The sequence below is a fragment of the Cottoperca gobio genome, chromosome 15 (genome assembly GCF_900634415.1).
Source record: "Cottoperca gobio chromosome 15, fCotGob3.1, whole genome shotgun sequence".
NCBI lineage: Eukaryota > Metazoa > Chordata > Actinopteri > Perciformes > Bovichtidae > Cottoperca > Cottoperca gobio.
In genome coordinates, this window is record NC_041369.1 from 1,891,554 (window position 1) to 1,910,162 (window position 18,609).

General features: G+C 40.0%; 1 protein-coding gene across 1 annotated transcript in view; it reads left to right on the forward strand.

Annotated features, from left to right (window-relative positions):
- Positions 1–18,609, forward strand: part of ttc27 (tetratricopeptide repeat domain 27) — a 67,049-nt gene that overhangs the window by 38,443 nt on the left and 9,997 nt on the right. The window contains exons 8-15 of the mRNA XM_029450580.1: positions 3,085–3,197; positions 5,927–5,993; positions 9,896–10,009; positions 12,642–12,737; positions 15,165–15,287; positions 16,507–16,734; positions 17,714–17,812; positions 18,119–18,171. Coding sequence (XP_029306440.1) covers positions 3,085–3,197; positions 5,927–5,993; positions 9,896–10,009; positions 12,642–12,737; positions 15,165–15,287; positions 16,507–16,734; positions 17,714–17,812; positions 18,119–18,171 — 893 coding nt within the window. The remainder of the gene's footprint in view (positions 1–3,084; positions 3,198–5,926; positions 5,994–9,895; positions 10,010–12,641; positions 12,738–15,164; positions 15,288–16,506; positions 16,735–17,713; positions 17,813–18,118; positions 18,172–18,609) is intronic.

Sequence of the window (18,609 nt, forward strand, 5' to 3'; positions counted from 1 at the left end):
CAAGACTCAGAGGTACTTAAATTCCTTCACTAGTGGTAAGGACTCATCATCTACCCAGAGTAGGCAATCCACCGGTTTCCTGCTGAGAGCCATGGCCTCAGATTTCGAGGTGCTGATCCTCATCCCAACCGCTTCACACTCTGCTGCGAACCGATCCAGTGATTGCTGAAGGTCACAGACCGATGATGCCATCAGGATCACATCATCGGCAAAGAGCAGCGATGAGATCCTCAGGCCACCAAACTGCAACTCCTCTCCTCCACGACTATGCCTTGATATCCTGACAATGAATATCACAAAAAGGATTGGTGATAAAGCGCAGCCCTGGCGGAGGCCAACACCCACTGGAAACAAGTCCGACTTACTGCCGAGTATCTGGACACAACATTCGCTTTGGGCGTACAGGGATGGCATGGCCCTCAAAAGGGACCCCAAAAGTGGGTAGTTGGCACACACTCTCTGGTCCCCCTTTTTGAAGATGGGAACCACCACCGTGTACAGCCCGCGAGACCATTTGATCCAGCCCTCAAGGTCATTCGTAAAACGCATTGATTTTTGGCCCAACAAGCAGCTCTCTACAGAGCGTAACTTAAAAACATGGAAAGATAGATAGGTAGACCACCACACCAAGAACAAACTATTCCACCACTGCTGTGCAAATTATCACTGCCATGTGCAATACTCACTTTATTTTCTATCAACCTCTTGGTACTTATATTATTTTTGATTCTATTTAATAATTGTTTACTGCCTTTTTACTTCATATGTTCTTTTGCTGTGACAGGATACATTTTCCCCATTGTGGAACTAATAAAGGATTGCTGATTTCTGATAAAACGAAAAGATACATGGATAAAAAAGTTTTTAGTATTTAGCATAAAAGAAAGGTGAAATGAATGGGCTGTGGCCCTTGAAGGATGTTGTAAAAAAAAAATGGCTCTTGATGTCCCAGACTTCCACGCAATAGTGACGAGACGTGTCATCAAGACAGCCCCTCCACACCCAAAGCCTTCAGCATTTCTGGACGGATCTCACTTTGCCACTGTGGAGTTGTTTGACTACCTCAGTGAATTCCATCAGGGAAATTGACAATGAATCCCAATCAGCTTCCAGCTCTGAGGGCTTGTTAGTCGGATTCAAGAGTTCTTCAAAGTGCTCCTTCCACTGTCCGATAACCTTCTCAGTCAAAGTCAGCAGGGTCCCACCTTTGCTGTAGTCAGCTTGGATCTTTCCCCGCTTCCCCCACCTTGGTGTCGACCAAAAATCCTTCTCCATAGCTTCTCCAAACTTCTCCCACATCTGCTGCTTTGCCTCTTCCCGTCGGTAATCTGCAACATGGATATGTAGAAAGACTTTAAGAGGCGTAGGAAGAAATTAAGCAGCAGATGACCAGGACAGTGAGGGCGAACATACCAAGGCTATAAATAAGAGAGGTATTCTTCGTACACAAAACAAAGTAGCACCTCACCAACTGTGAGCTCATCTGTTTTTTTAAGCATGTTTTCACATTTTATTTTTGTACCATTTTTACTTTTTTAATTTCCCAAATAAACTTTCAAAAAGATACATCTGTCACCTTTTCCAATTGTTATGGAAAAGTCCTGGTTCATATAGAAATGTTATTACATTAAGTAATTTGAAAACTTCATGAAATATAAACCCATTTTATTACATTTGACATTATCCAACAGTTATCCTTTAGTCTCCTCCATGTATGCCAAAATCACATTACCTCAAATTATAAATCGAGAATCAGAAGATCATGCGAGTATAGCTTCCCGATTTAGAAATGGTATTGCCATATCTCTACCGGTAAACACATTTCTACTATCACACGGTATATACTGTCATATCACCCAACTGTAGAACATAATAATACACATCAGAAGCATTAGATTGCTGTATAAACTTCTGTCACTGGAATTAGTTTTCCCCAAAAAGGGGCCTGATCATGTTGGATGACAATCGCCAAAACTGTCCAATCAACGAGTTACCTTCTTGGTTCATTTATAAAAAGTCAGTATGAACAGGAACTAGACCAGAACTAAAATGCAGCGTCTTTGGTATGTTGGAGATGATCATGCCCAGATCCAGGTGTTCGAGATCCCCTTAGCCCTTTATCGCATCAGCCTTTTCTGCTGCCTAGAATGTACAACAGGGGCAAATAATTTGTAATATCCAGCATCATCAGCAGAGGGAGACGTCCACTTCTGGAACCATAATATCATCTAAAGCCTGTTGCTATTGCACTCTACTCTCATCTTCTGTTTTAAAATGAGGGATTGAGCATTTATCATCACCTGGTTCAGTGATTAGGTAAAACCTGGAGTCCTTGAGGTTTAACAACCAATTAAGGTTTTTTTGTACATCATACTGACATGTAGCTAATAGACATTTTGAGACCATTACCAAACCACAATATTGTGCAGTTGCCTTTCTTTTTTCTTTTTCTTTTTTGATGCAGGCCTGTAATAAGCCTGTCCAATCATTTCATTCAGCCTGCATGAAATGATTGCCTACCTGACTCTCCATCTAAATTTGGTTGCACTTGCTCAGTGAATGGGGAAAGATGGTGGGGGATTTCAACTTATTTATGGACCAAATTTGTTGAAGATTGAATAGAGAAAAACATTTCAAAATATAAAATAGTTGCTCTTCCTATTGACATGTCTTGGTGCGTTTCTGAAACACACTGACAACCCTAACTTCTTCTGCTGAGTGTGCGTGAACATTGGTAAATATGAGACATTGCAAATCTCAATATGTCATCATTATTTAAGAGAAAAAAAGTTTGATGTTCTGTCATGTATTATTCCATTACTTTTCCTAATGTTTTAGGTCTTGCCGTGGTATCTTTTCAGTATCGGTGTCGAGATACTTTAGTGAGGAATTTAGTCTTAAAGTTGTATGTCTCAAAAGGTTGTAGTTTTAAAAAATGTATAAAGGTTGCGATGCAAGCAATTTCTCAAAAGAAATGTAATCCTAAACGGCATGCTGCCGCACTTTAAGTTGTTCTCATGTGCCATGGTTCATGGCGACAGCATGTACACATCTGACTTTGTTTGTGTTTCCATGTGCTTACAGGACTACAATCTGGGAGATGACACCGTGCTGGATAAAATCAATTTAGCGGCGCCAGATCAGCATGAGCTGCCTGACCTCAGTGCTGAGGAGCAGGCCGTCCTCCTCGGTGTCTGGTAAGTCTTCTTAGAGCTCAGCACTGTTTCTGCAGCACCCGTTCAAATCAGTTGATCTAAGCTTAAAGCACAATTGTGTTAAAAACATTGTTACAAGGCTGTATGTGTTCTTGAACACGAGAGTCCTTGTATATCATGCTAATCTACTAGTTAGTAACTTGAACTTCAGGAAAAACTCAAGATAGTCTTACAAAAGCTTCAGGAGAAATTGTTTTCAAAGCCTTCAGAAAAGTCATTTTATTGTGTCACACTCGCAACCCTTTGTACATGTCCAAGCCTTCTCTTGACTGCATCCTTGATCCCTCTCTTAGAACTCTGTGCCTTGTAGCCTCATGAGTCGTTGGTGGTGTTCTACTTGTTTATACAAGTGTCTGAAGTCGTAGTGAGAAGAAGGTTTTTTCGCCTTGGAGAAAAGTTTTAAATCCTGACTACTTTCAAAAATAGAGGAGCGGATTGTCACTTGAGAATAGCTGGTTAAACTTCAGCTGTTCTTGTCGCTGCTAGCTTCATGGCTAACCAGAGCCTCTTCACTTTATCAGCAGGTATACTGAGGAGTTGTAGCATTTATTCACAGACAAATAAACTGTACACACTGCACGGCTACATTACTGCTGACTTCACACTGACTGCACACACGCTCGCTTCCTGGACCAACCGACCGCGCACTCGCTATCGCTCGCCACGGCTGAAGGAGAAGATTTGCGGGTCTTTGTCAGAGATGTGCAGTTTAATTAAATAAAATTACTAACTCACTGTGACACACGCACAATGATTAGCACAATCACATTTGTTTTCACTAAGTTGTCTGTTCGAGCCAAATATAATGGTGTTGGATTAAGATGAGATGTTGTTCTCTGTGTGCACATTGGGTGGGGCTGTGGTAATATCCTGGGATCAGGTATATATCAGGTGGAAATTTACATTGTTACAGCAAAGAGCAAGATAGTAAAGTGGCGAGTAACAATTAAATAGAATAAAATACAGTAACAGTAATATAAGTACAGTCATTTGAAAAAATGTGTACGAGTGAATATGACAGTGGTAATTGCAAAAGTTATAAAAAGTGAATATTGCATATAGAAATAAGAAAAGTAATTGGGGTCGTCAGGTGTTTTACTCCGGAAGGGATTTTGATGGTTTTTGACCGCGGAAACCGCTAACAGTTTGTCATATACTTGTGTGTTTGGTATCAGTAAAACCCTTATTGGAATGTATTCACCTGTATGCAAAGCAAAATACAATGTTATGCTACAACCAAAGTTTTTTTTTGATAGTATTCTATACTAGCTAATTGCTCTCACAAACACAGCCCTCAGCTGTGTTTGTGAGCAGTTAGCAGTTAGCTAGTATAGAATAATGTTCAGCTATACTATGCACATAAGTTATTTCTAAGTCACTTCACAAGTTGTAGCTTAACAAAGTGTATCAGCAGATAGTTATCATTGGAAATAGTAAATGCATTGCTGGATGAATCACTTTTACTTGATCCATTCAGCCACATGGCAAAATTACAGAATTAGGTTCTTACGAACTTAAGTGGAAAAGCCCTAAAAAGATAAGATAAGAAAAGAAAACTTTATCACTGGATAACAGTTATGCACATAGAGCATCAATGAAGACGGTGTGAGCAGTGGCATTGGTTAAAATTGGAGCAAAGTTCTTTAATCAGATGGTTCATGAAATGTGCACGGTGGGAGGGGTGTTGGTGTAATCCTGTGACTTTAGCTGTCAGCAACAGTTTCAGTGTCTGATGTAAGTGGTCAGTTTGACCGGACACACAGTGCTTTCAAGAATTTTAATAACCTCTTCATTGTCAGTGCGTCTTGTATTAATGAGAGCACATCTCAGGATGTGATTACTTTTTATTACATTTTAGCCAAGGGCTTAAACAGTTGAAGAGTCCCTGGTCAGATTTTCTTCTCCATGGTCCTTTTAATTTGAGATTGTGACCTTGTCTGGATGTTCTTTTGTCCCTCTGTGGATATACTGAGGTCTTGGCAGCTCTTACATTTATGTTTTAGGTAAGTGCAAGGGTCCAAATGCCAGTGACAATTAAAATAATAATAAAGTGTTCAGCCTTTCTGCTGCTTTCAGTATACTGCTTCAGTATGCTCAGAAACCTTTACAATGGCACTAAAACATACCTTTTCCTCACACATCCTTTTTTTTTTTTTGTGAAAAGGTTCCAAATGACCATTTCTTTAATATCATGTTTTTATTGTAGGAAAAGAGCATTATACAAGACTCTGAATATGTCTTATTTTTTTCAATAAAACGCTGTTTTTTTTCTTTGCATCTGATGAATAATTGATCAATCAAAGGAAGAATTAACAGATTATCAAATTAGTTGCAGCCATAAAAAAACAACTTAAACTATTGGATGCACTGCCATGACATTTGGTACACACATTCAGCGTCTTACGAATAATTAATTGTAATATCTTTGATCCCGCATCACCTTCAGCTCAAAATTTCATTGGTTGAATACTTTGGTTTGTGAACAAATACTTGCAAAACTAATAACATCCCCTTCAGCCTGAGCTGCAGTTTATATTTATTGGTAATTAGCAAATGTTATCATGCTAGCAAGCTAAACTAAGATGATAAAAATGCTAAACATTTTACCTGCTGACGTAAGTGTTTAGCTTCACAGAGCTGCTAGCATAGCTGTGGACTCCTGGCCTTGCTTCATAATGAATATACTGCTGACCAACAGTGTTGTCTTGCAGCATTGACTTCCAGAAGAATAACCCTGTCCACAAACTGACTGAAGAGGAACTCCTCGCCTTCACAGCTGTAAGTAATTGTTTGTTTATTGTTTTTGTGATTTTGTAATTTAACATTGTAGTTACAGATGTTAGGTTTGTGTCATATAGACTTTGGTGTCTGACACTCCTATGCCATGGCATGTGGCAGGTGTATTGCTCAGGAACCGAGAAAGTGCAGCTTTTAATGTGAAGTCGTTCTCGAGAAAGCTGCAAACTGCAATGCAGCAGGCCAAGCATTTAGTCGTGTTTTAAACGGGCACGGCTCTCGTACATTCAATCGTAATGATGCGACTGTTGGTAACCTTTGTCTCTTTAAACATCCTCTTGTAGATTTCAAATGGGGCAACATACTGCTTACCTCGATAAAGCAACTGTAATATTGGCATAACGGTAGTGTCTGGAAACGAGCATTAATTTGCATTTTGTTTTGGCAATTTTCTCAAAACTCTGTTAAAAATTGCGATACATTTGGATGGAAACCTGTCTATTGTTATTAAAATCACAAAGCCCTTAGACTTTGATCAATATATAAAGTAAGGTCATGGTCATAAGTGACTAAAAGTCTAAATGTGTTCACATACATGACTGAATTAAAATGTTTGTGGCCTGAATCATGGTCTTAATTGTCTGAAATTTACCTGGATGTGAGTTGTTAAGAAATATCATATTTCTGAAGCTGTTTTACTAAGCAAAGCATTTGTCATCAACACCAATACTAAACTGAAGGCTACCTTTTTATGGTGTTACACCAGCTGACTGAAAATGACTACATCCAAACACAAACCACTGCAGAACTGATACAATGACTCACTTAAAGGAGAACTGCAAGAAAGCTTAGCAAAAGTAGAGAAAAACAAAACCATAACCCCAAATACCACCTCACTGTTTTTATGAAAGCAGTTCAAACTTGAACTTCAAACTGGTTATCAGGTACTTCCTCAGTGTGAGGGAAACATTAAGCTTCTTAGAACACTTCTATCCTTAGCTATTGCTTTTCCCAGTCTTTGGCTCGCTGTGAAATAATTGTTCTCCTTCAGCTACAGTTTCGGATTGTATTTGCACTCAGTTAATACAAAGTGTTTTTTTCCCACATAGACTTGGCTATCAACCCTGATGTATTTAAGCCGTCTGTGCCCTTTTTAAATTATTGAAAATTTGTGAAGACTCAACGTGCTGTAAAGTTTGATTTTCACTCGGAATGTGGAAGCTAAGCTATTTTCACGGATTTTCACGAGACATTACTTTTTGTGCAGATTATCTAAACACCTGCTAAAAGAATTAATGAATAAATCTTTTTACTCATGCTTTTTCTAATTCACTTCGCACTGGTGCATGTTGCTTTGAAAATAGCCACAGCCTTTTATTCTGAGTGCGATACTAACAAAAGCTATCACGCTCTTTTACCTGTTAACTACCAAAACATACATACCGAACTGTGTGACAACGTTTGACTTGAAACGTTGTCATGCTGAAGGGTTTCCTCTCTGAGCCTTCTGTAGCTGTATGCGCTCACTGTTGAGACAGTGCTGTATACTCTACTCAACCTCACTACTGCTCATTCCAATACTTGCCAAACTGTGGAGCCTGTGTGTGCGTGCCCCACACACACTTTATACTTTATTTAGGATCCCTGTAACAACTATTCTTCCTGGGGTCCACATGAAAGACGAGACATTAAAACGTTCTTGACAATCCACAATATCAACAAAACCAACTGATATTCATATTATCACATCAACAGTAAATGATTAAATCAAAGAGATAAATGTAGTAAAATAGTTATATGAAAGTATATTTAACTGCGCAATACTAATTGTGTGCCTTTTTATAAATTACCTAAATTGGCACCACAAATTTAATTCGTAATAATGGCTGTTCTTAATGTTCCCTTAATTTGAGTTAAATATATATGTGTGTGTGATGACTAACCCTTGTAAAGAGAGCCTCAGCAGCAACTCTTCTAGAAGCCTTTTGTTAAGCTCCTTGGTATTTTCTGCAGATACATACAGTGTAGTATCATCAGCGTACATACTCATGACCATCTGCTGTTGAACACGCTCCTCTGCCTGGTGAATGTGCTGTGCAGAGGGAGCTGGGCGTTGTTTATCCAAAGTCCTTCTCTCTGCCACTATCACCAGGGACTACCACAGACTGGTAGAACATCAACAGCAGTTTTTTGCAGACCCCATGACCTTCTCAGAAAGTACAGACGACTTTGCCCTTTCTTGTGAAGAGGATCTGAGATGTCCGCTCATGTGATACGCATCACGTGAGCGTCAGTAGGGAAGGCTGTCGGTCGGGAAGGTGTTATCAGCGGTAAACATTGTTGAGACATTTCAGACTACTCCAAAGTGGTTGACATTGCTATTTCTAGAGCTATGACACTAGCCCTACCAAACAATTATAAGTGTGCAGCTAATCAACTATTTTCCTTATTTACTCAATCAATCAATCAATCAATCTGAGAGAAGCAGGGCTGTAAATGTTTGTATTTGTGTCACACTCCAGAGAACCCGGTTACCTGTAGGAAAATACGCGGTATGTAGATTGGTGCACATACATGTTTGATCTTACCTAAGGAATGTATTTAAAATGGTATATGTTTTTTTGAAGTTATATTTTTGGGCTTTTCATGCTTTTATGATGGTGGGAAGAGCAGATTGTGAAAGGGGGAGAGAGAGAAGGGGAACGACATACAGCAAATTGCCACAGGTCGGACTTGAACCAGTGGCCGCTGTGGCAAGGACTCAGCCTTTTATATATGGGTCACCTGTGCTACCGGGTGAGCTACCGGGATGCCCAAAATGGTATATGTTGAGGGAAAAACTAATCCGGCAGCTGCTGGATCTGTGAGCAGGCATCTTCCCAGCCTACATGTAGATCCAGGAATCTGCAGGCTGGTTAGATGGTTGTCGCATGTCTAGCTGTCTTCATCGATACACGACGTCTGTCGCTTTGCTGGAGGACCATCTGGAGCTAGTACTGATGTGTCAGTTATTAACCTTCAGAATCAGAAATCCTTTTAGTCCCACAACGGGGAAATTGACCTTTACAGCTGTCACGTTACAGCAAAAGAACATATGAAGTAAAGTGGCGAGTACACAATAGTTAAATAGAATAAAAATAAAGTGATTGATAAATTAAATATTGCAAGTCCCTTTCACATTGACAGGTGCTCTTTTATTAAACAAACTAAACGTTTATGCTATTGATCTAATTTATGTGCACGGTTCAGTTTGTACTGTCTACTTTGCGCATTCACATTCTCTCCTTCGCTCCGTTTTATGAAGGGCGGGGCTTCGCAGCTGACACACCTACACGTGCGCACACACCTACAGAGCGGAAGAAAGGAGAGGGGAAACCAATAATTGTACTTAATATTTATACTGAGTAACAGAAGTTAATTTACATTATATTCACATCGGGGCACAAACAAATAAATGATGAATTATTGAAATGAATACTGTGCATTTAATGAATGAGGCACCAGGTAAAGCAGTGAACGTAACAACCAGAGTGCTTTCCTCCTGATGCAAGTTGAAAGAGACAGCTGTTTTTGTTTTGTGTTTAGCATAAATTGACTGCAGCATTAAATTAACTTTGAACCTTAAAGGGAAATGGAGTGGCGCATCATTGAAGCCATACACGGCAACAGCAGAACAAACCTTACTAAGTATAAATGAGATGAGCAAAGCTTCCACTGAAACTGCAAAGTGTGACCAAATAGAAATAACTGTATGTAGTATACCACGACTAGTGTTGTACTGGTAGAGTTAGTGCTCTGTAAATGTACAGTATACTGAATATAGTATGTGTGTACAGGTAAGTGCCCCCCACCCCCTCTGCCAGTATAGTATTTGAGAGTTTATGGCGTAATCATTTTGGATCATTTGATGCTGACTAAAATATCTTTCCCATGTCTGTCTGCAGTGCATTCTCTCTCAGCCCAAGTTCTGGGCTGTAGAAGTCACAGCTCTTTGCCTCAGGACCAAACTGGAAAAAGGGAGATCCCGATGTGTCGAGAGAGCCATGATGCAAACCCAGGTAAGGAGATGTATTAGAGGATTGTCTTTATGTATTCATTTAGAGTCCAAGCATCAGGAGGATTCACAATATGCCTTTTGTACTCGGGGTAACATAAAGGTAGACGAACTGCCGACTGTACTTTGACATGCGATGGCCTACCTTTCCAGAGAAAGTATCTTCTAAACCGTAGCAGGTTATTGGAGAATTGTTGTTTTTATATAAGTTACAGATGCCCACACGTTCAGATATTTAGTCGCTTCTTACTAACAAAAAGGCAGTAAAACTTGAGATGCTGACTATGTTGTAAGCTAACTATAGACATGACTGACCTCGGACACCTGCAGGGGAGAGGTCGTTCAGGACATGCAACAGCCGTAGTTAAATAGAAAACACGTCTTAACCCCCCATAAAACTTTTATTTAAGGTCTGTATGATGATTCAAGTCCAGTTGTCGTTTAGCTCATTTGTAAATGTGTGTGTGCAGAGTTGTGAATGTATACAAGAATTTCTAAATGTAAATCCAAATGAATGAATACGTACAAAAATCTACAAACGTCCGTAAGATGTATAAATGTAAAAGAGTTGGAAAATATTAGTATTTAGCTTGAAGAGCTTGCTTTCCTGCCCCTAAGGCTCATGCTGTGTGAACATCAGGTAACATGTACAGAGCATGTGCCGATCGCTCCCGAATGGCTCCTGTAGCTGCGGCCAGGCAGAAGCACCTATTGAATCTTGACATTGTTTGGCAATGGTTATTGCAATGCAAGCATATAAGCACATCCTCGATGTATAGCTAGGACTGCTGGCTCTGTTAAAAATGATATATTATGCTCTCGGTAAACATGTAGCTAATCTAGCTTTATGATTGAATAGAACTGTAAGAAGGGAACTTCAGTGAGCGCTGTTACCTACAGTAGTAACAGCCGTGTTCTTTTCTGTCTTCACTAATTGTTAGGTTAGCTGGCGAGATGTACTTTACATTTGTCTTTACAGTGAAACATAAACCTAGGTAGGATACATATTCACTGAGACACATATTATTTTACTGAAACATATCCAGTGTCCATCATAGACTGGCTGAGGAAATCATTGAAGTGCAGACACGTCTCCTCACAGGATTCACAGATATGAGTAAACGCTTATGGACTGAACAGTTTCACAATTGTCTTCACATCATTTTGACCCCATAGATTTGCAGCAGTTTGGTTTGTCTAATTAAATGTACTTGTCAATATATCCATGTAATCAGCAAAAGTCCTTTTCTTTAATTGCATTGGATTAATACATATTTCTTGCTTTAATTCTCTAATGCACATCTTATAAATCCACCCCAGAATACTGGGACTGTCACTGCAAGCTTTATCGTTATTCATGGTTGCGTGCTGGTGGATATAAATATCATTGCAGTAAGTAATCTTATTGGCACGTGTGGATGTTTTAGTTGAAAGAGCTGCAGAGCTGGACCTGGCTCACGGTGCCAGAGAGTTATTGAGTAACCTTGTTCTCTCTTTCAGAACAACCCTGAGCACAAACAAAACCATTAATTCTCCGAGGCTCCAAATGTTATTTTGGATGTTGATCAATAACAGCCTTGAAAGACCTAATACAGACGTCATTATGGGATAATGAAAAAGCCAGTGAAGAAGTTATAAGTCTCAAACACCTGTGCTCATGCTGAAATAAATAACATTTCAGGCTCGGGCTGGATACTGAGATTAAAATTGTAAGCACTAAATGTCATTTCTTTTAGATGTACTTTATGTAGTTGGAGTGCTTTCCTATAAAAAGTTCAGGTTTATTGAACGAAACACACATTTTCTTGTTTCTATCCCAACAGAAACATACAATACACCATAAGTCAACATAATGCTGTACATAGTATGGTTTGATTTATGGTTATTCCCAATATCTGTGTGTTAAATAAACATGAAACCTTGATTCGTGAATTTCTGTTTTATGCTCATGCTGTCTCAAGTGTCACATTTAGTTACTCTTGGTCACCTAAGCAGCCCAAGGAAAACATGTCATTATCCTACTGCAATAAGACTCAACACAAAATGTGTTGTCATATCCATTTAGTTATTACATTGTAGTAAGGTCACAGTTACTCTAACTGCAGAGGAGCGTCCTCCGACAAGCTGCTGCATTGGCCAATCAAATACAAGAAAGTGCCTATTCCTGGTAGATTACTTTAACATGAACACCGTATTTCTACTACTCTCCTCACAATCAGCACAACAAAAGATAAAATAGTTGCCGCCTTGATAACTTTCCATAGTTGTAAAATTCATCTGATAAGTCTTTAAAAGTAAAAGCATTGTTTTAATGCAGGGCTCTTTTCTGTTTGAATACTCCCTTATCTTTCAGAATTTCATATTTGTATCAGTCTCTACATAATATAATTGTGATGGTTTACCTTTATTTTTTATCTGTTGAAAAGCTGGAAAGTGCTTTTTGAAAATAAGCTTCAATTTGAAAATCAACTTCTGTCTTATTTGAACCCAATACATGGAACGACTGCTGTATTACCTGGATGTTTTCAGTTGTAGGGTTTCTTTTAATGAACAGTGTGTTTTTCTTGTCTTGTCACGTTTAACAAACAAATACCAGAGCCAGCCGCAGCATGATGTCTTTTGTGTTCCTCTTTCAGGCGATAGTCGACCACTTTGAAGACAAGAACTGTCCCATCACCGAGCGGCTGAAAGGCTTCTACTTCTGCCAAACCCCCCCCAGATGGGATGTTCAGGTAACACTTTATTTTCAAAAACACGTTTCAGATTTGAATGTTTTTTATTTCAATAAACCAAGACAAATTATACACAATGATTAGGACTAAATTCACTTTTCTGTGAATCTGTAGTCATCAAATGTTGTGGAATGTTTTAAAGAGGGTTGCAAGCTAAGCTAAATGCAAGCTGACATGCTTGTTATGAACATTAACCTGCTGATGTTTAAAAGGTATGTGTTTTTCATGGTCTTAGTTTTGTGTGTTAGCATGCTAACATTTGCTTATTGGCACTGAACACAAAATACAGCTGAGGCCGAAGTAATGTCATTAGTTTAAACAAAGAAAACCAAAGTATTGGATTTACTGACATTTAGGGAGCATGAATGTCAAAACTTGTCCCGATCCATCTTGTAGATGTTTAGATGTTGTGAAACCTTTACTTGCTGGTGTCGCTAGAGCAAAGTCAGGGGATTCAGAGATTCAGGCAGAGGCAAAGTCATAAGATTCAAAGTAAATCAAATTTCATGGCAAAGCATCTGAGCCATCCCACTAATGTTGACTAATGTCAAAGGTAGTGACAGAATCAGTCTGCAGGGTTCATTCTCTGGGAACATTTGAAGTGTGTTATAGCGATCCCTCTGATTACTACTTGAGTCTGGACCAAAGTGGTGGGCTTGATCCACTGACCAGCACTGCCATCCCCCAAGCTACACTGCTAGCAACACTAATAACAATTAAACATGGCTAGAGCCTTACTTCTATAGATCACCCTCTGCAACAACTGCTGGTTTGTCTATCCAACACTTTGTCCAACAGGATTAAAAGCATCCTCACGGATGGATGATACATGTAAATAAATAGCAGCACTGTTCTTAGCCTTAGTATCATAAGAAGACATGCATAACGCTGTTCAGATGACTCATTTATAAAACTTTGAAAGCAATTCACACTAAATGTTTGCATACGTACAAATGAGGAAATGTACGTACAGCGAAACAAATTGATTTGTAAAACCATGCGTACTACTGCCAATGCGCAATTTCCTTTTTAGAAATCCCAAATCAACTTTGAAAAATGTGCAGGTGGATCGGCCTCATATCACTGCAGAGCACCTTATGGATGTGCACAGAAATGAGCTTGTTCTGGTGATAGAGTAGCGTCTTCATGTCTGAAGATGGCCACTTCCACATGACCCCATAAAATACAGTAGTTAGCTAATGCTATGCTAACTCTTGGACTTACAAGTAGTGGCTTACAGCAGATAAACACACTCTTATAAGTATATTTCTTATACATTGGCTGTTGAAATGTTGGCTTGGGAAAGGCAATAACAAAAGACACAGCCCTCCAAACTCTTTAGATACAGAGTCTCTTTTACTAGTACTCTTTGTACAACATGTGGGGAAATCCAAAGCTTAATAGACCTGCTGTGTGTAGTTCCAATCCCTAAACTCTGATTGAACAATCAGTTCAGGGTCAATGAGTCTCAGTCTGACTAGCTTTCAGTTAGAAAATGGTCATTTTCAGTTTATAGTATAATGCTAAGAACTGTTCTTTGTGCAGAAGGTGACAACTCAGAAGCAACATGCAACAATGTGATGTATGAATGTCTCAATAGGAGCTGTAGAGAACTGCACTAATGACAGTTTGCTGAACCACAAAGCATCATAAGATCTTCGAAAGCAAACATTAGACACTTAAACACAGCCCAGGATAGAGTGCAGAATGAAATGGAAAGAGCAGTAAGTAGAATAAGCAGTAATAGAAAGATGTAGACTTGTCCAAGAGATTGAAGGAGGAGTTGAGTTGGAGAGAGGGAGAGATCAGTTGGGACATCAGCCAGGTGGCATGTAATAACTGATGAGTCTGTATGGCCGCCTGAGGACTTGAAAGCGGGTGATTGCAGCAGATGCTGTGATGCATTTCTCTGTAGGATAACCATGACCTGCATGTGACCAAGGACTAAAGGCTTATTTATGTTCGTGTAGACTTTTGTTGTTTTGTTTTGTTTGTTGCAATTTGTTTTCATGAAAAACTATTACGACCATTTTAACGCCTTTTTGGAGTGATGGCATTTTAATACTTTACATACTGTTGGGTTTGCACATTTCCGGCCTGTAAATACACATCACATGCCTGCAAACAGGAATATTAGTGTAATATTCATTTTCATTAGCCATGTAAAAAGCTTATTCCGAAGAAAACAATATTCCTGATGAGGGTAAAAATTAGAATATTTACTGCATGCAAACACAGTCAATGATTTATGACCAGATGCCTGCAAAATAATGATATTTCAATCATCCTCAGGTGTGGTTTGTGTTTAATGCTGGTTAAAACATGTTAGAATGCTAACATACATGGTAAACAATATGTCAGCGTGCTGACACCACTGCACAGCTGCTAGCTGTGGTTGTAGCCTCAAAGTCTTGTTCTCTTCTACAGAAACAGCTGGCCAGTCTGCTGACAGACCTCGGCTGCACCAGTTCAGCTCTGATCATGTATGAACAACTGGAGCTCTGGGAGGATGTAGTGATCTGCTATGAGAGGCTGGGCCAACATGGCAAGGTAAACACACACACACACACACACACACACACACACACTCACACTCACACACTTCTACATGTACCATTCCTATTTTATGTTCCAAACACATCTGTTGGTAGACTTTGTTAACTCTGTATATTTGTGGGTTTGTCTGTCTTTAAGCAGGATTACCAACTTGGTAGAAGGGTGTAGCATGGATCCATTAAACATTGTAGCAGTGAATCGTTCAGCTCGCTCACTAGTAAACAGAGGATTTAGTTGGATAAAGATACTGTTTGCAAAGTGAAAGTTGAAGTCCTGCCCTGTTAGCAAGTATATTGTAGCGACACCTAATTATTAACTTAAAATACATTTGGTTTTACTTCCTACTTTGAGACTTCAAGACATAAGAGTGAGGGAGAGGGCCGACTTGAGTGACTAGTATGTTCAGTGAACGTGCAACGTTCCCTCGTAGTGCTCGACTGGTGAACTGAGAAGGTCGTTGGTGAAGGATAAGCAAATGAGCTAAAAAATGAAGTTGGATAAAGATACCGTTTGCACGGAAAAAAAAAAGAAAAAAAGACTTCACTTTTATATCAGCAAGAACGTGACAGTGTATTATCTTACAAGGGGCAACAGAAGCTTTGTGTATGATCTTTACTTGCAGAATGTTGTATCTGGTAAAACCTTTTCCGAGTTGTTTAGATAAGAAGTGTGCAGTGTCTTATCTCCAGGTGGGGCAGGCTCTTGGCCCAGTGTCAGCCCTCTGACAGGATGACTCAGCAAAGAACGCAGTGAAACTAAGGCTCTGTTCGGCCTCAGAGGCCCCCAGCCTTTCAGTGGTTGCACACTTCACAATGTAAATCAAGATACAGAGACGTAGAAAGAGAAATCAATCTGTTTCTTATTCCCCCCTCACAGCACTGACAGCCTCAGCTCGTCCAAGAGCAATCCAAAGCATGTAGTGGCAAATGTCCACACTCACCTTACTTGTAACATGATCACTACTTTAATGAGACTTTCTGTCAAACTTTGTTCCCAAATCCCTTCTCGTACTGTCTTTGTTGTTCATGTTCTGTACCTGTTTCACTTCATTCAGTTGTATTCTGTTACTGCTGCGTCACCAACACAAGTGACGCCCGTTCATCTCTCCCTTCTTTCTCTGCTGTTTTCTTTCCCCTTACAATGGCTTTCTCCTTTCTTATTCATCTCCTCCTGCCCTCTGACCTTCCCTCTCCTTTCCGGTCCATTTGCTCAGGCTGAGGAGATTGTTCGGCGTGAGTTAGAGAAGAAGGAGACGCCCAGTCTGTACTGCCTACTGGGAGACATATTGAGGAGCCATCAGTACTACGACCAGGCGTGGGAGCTCTCGGGCCGACGCAGCGCCAGAGCCATGCGCTCCAAAGCTCTGCTGCACCTGCGCAGCAAGGAGTTCCAGCAGTGTGTGGACTGCTTTGAGCAGTCGCTCAAAATCAACACCATGCAGGTACAAGCAAATCACTGGTGGTAATGCTTTGATTTGAATAGGCGTTGACTTGAAGGAAAAGCTCCAATAAATGATTATTCAGTTATAGTTCCTTTATTACTGGAAACCTGATATTCCAGATATGTACAGGATGCTTCTCTGTGGCACACTGTCCTGCTGTGCACTGAATAAAGACTTTCTAGGTTAGACTTGCAATTAATGGAATTAATTAGAATTGTATCAACAGAAAACTCCACTTTCCGTATTGCATGGTACATTCCCAGGAATGATTATGAAATGATGGTTACCTAAAATAAAGAAATGCCAAAATTCCCATCATCCTCAACTGTACTTTGTGTTAAGTGCTAATTAGAACATGTAAGTATGCTAAATTGTAAACTAAAATGGTTAAATAGTCAACATTTACCTGCTAAACATCCGCATGTTGTCATTGTTCTCATTTACTTCTCATATCTTGATTAAATCCAGATGAGGTTGAAGACACTTTCATTTACACTTATCACATTCATGCATCCCTGTTTCACACATCTGATTACAGTCCAGCTTGGTTTTCCCGGGCAACGTGCGAATAAGCGTCAACCTTCCAAAACATGTCCAGAGGGCGATGTTAATGTGTTAATGCACCTGAAGCTGCAGCATTAGGGGCTCAGGGGAGAAGTGTTGATCCTTTCAGTTTAAATTCACTGTTACTTTAGCTGCCATCATCACAGGGACAGACCACGCAGAGGGTTTTTCCACAGACTGCTTACCAACTACCCAGAAGGTTTCAGTAATTAGATTTCAATCAGTCTTGAATGCTTGTTGGATGCATTTAGATTTAATAATCTGTGGAATGTTTTTTAAATATCTGCATAGATGTGAATGTGGATTCACGTGTGTGTGTGTGTGTGTGTGTGTGTGTGTGTGTGTGTGTGTGTGTGTGTGTGTGTGTGTGTGTGTGTGTGTGTGTGTGTGTGTGTGTGTGTGTGTGTGTGTGCAGCTCGGTGTGTGGTTTTCCCTCGGTTGTGCCTACTTAGCCCTGCAGGGCTATGAGGGAGCTGCCAAGGCCTTCCAGAGGTGTGTGAGACTAGAGCCAGATGTAAGTACCTACACACACGCTACATTTCAGTAACTACATCATAACGTGGACAAGTGCACGGAGAAAATGACAATCCCATCAATCACTCACTTTAACACTACTGAACACACACACCACTCATTAATACTTCCCCCACACCACGCCTGCACCCGTCAGCCTCTGTGCATAACTGTGGATACTTGAAAACGGCAGTGTGTCTACTATTCTTCTATACGTTCTATTATTAGTAGCGTTAGTTTTATAATTATCATTATTATTCTCTACATGTCTTCCTTACTGTTGTTCTTTACCACGTCCTCTTTTCAGAATCCAGAAGCATGGAACAACCTCTCCACAGCCTACATTCGCCTCAAACAGAAGTGAGTGTGAAGGGATTGAGCTTTGTTTAAAAGGGTTGTTGTACTCAACAGCAGAGCAGAGTGAACCATCAATATCCACAGCAACGAAATGGAACCCGCTCCATTAGTTTACAGGATGTGATGTGAATATTTGAGCTGATTGTGTCACCAGAGAGAAGCGGGGCCAGCAGTTACACTATTGGTCGGTTTAGAGTTGGAGTTTCCTTATTGGCCGTTGCTCTTTCAAAATTAATTGGCACGGAGAGTGATGGCAGCATACGTATCACAGGAACAGGACAACATAAGTGAGAGTGAACATGACACCTTGTTTCCAGCTGTAGGCAGCAACACCAGCTCAGACATTTCATACAAGGAAATCCAACGGATACAAACAAAAGCTGTAGAACTACATTATCTCCTGCGACCCTCACTGTGGAGAATGTATCCATCAATTCTACT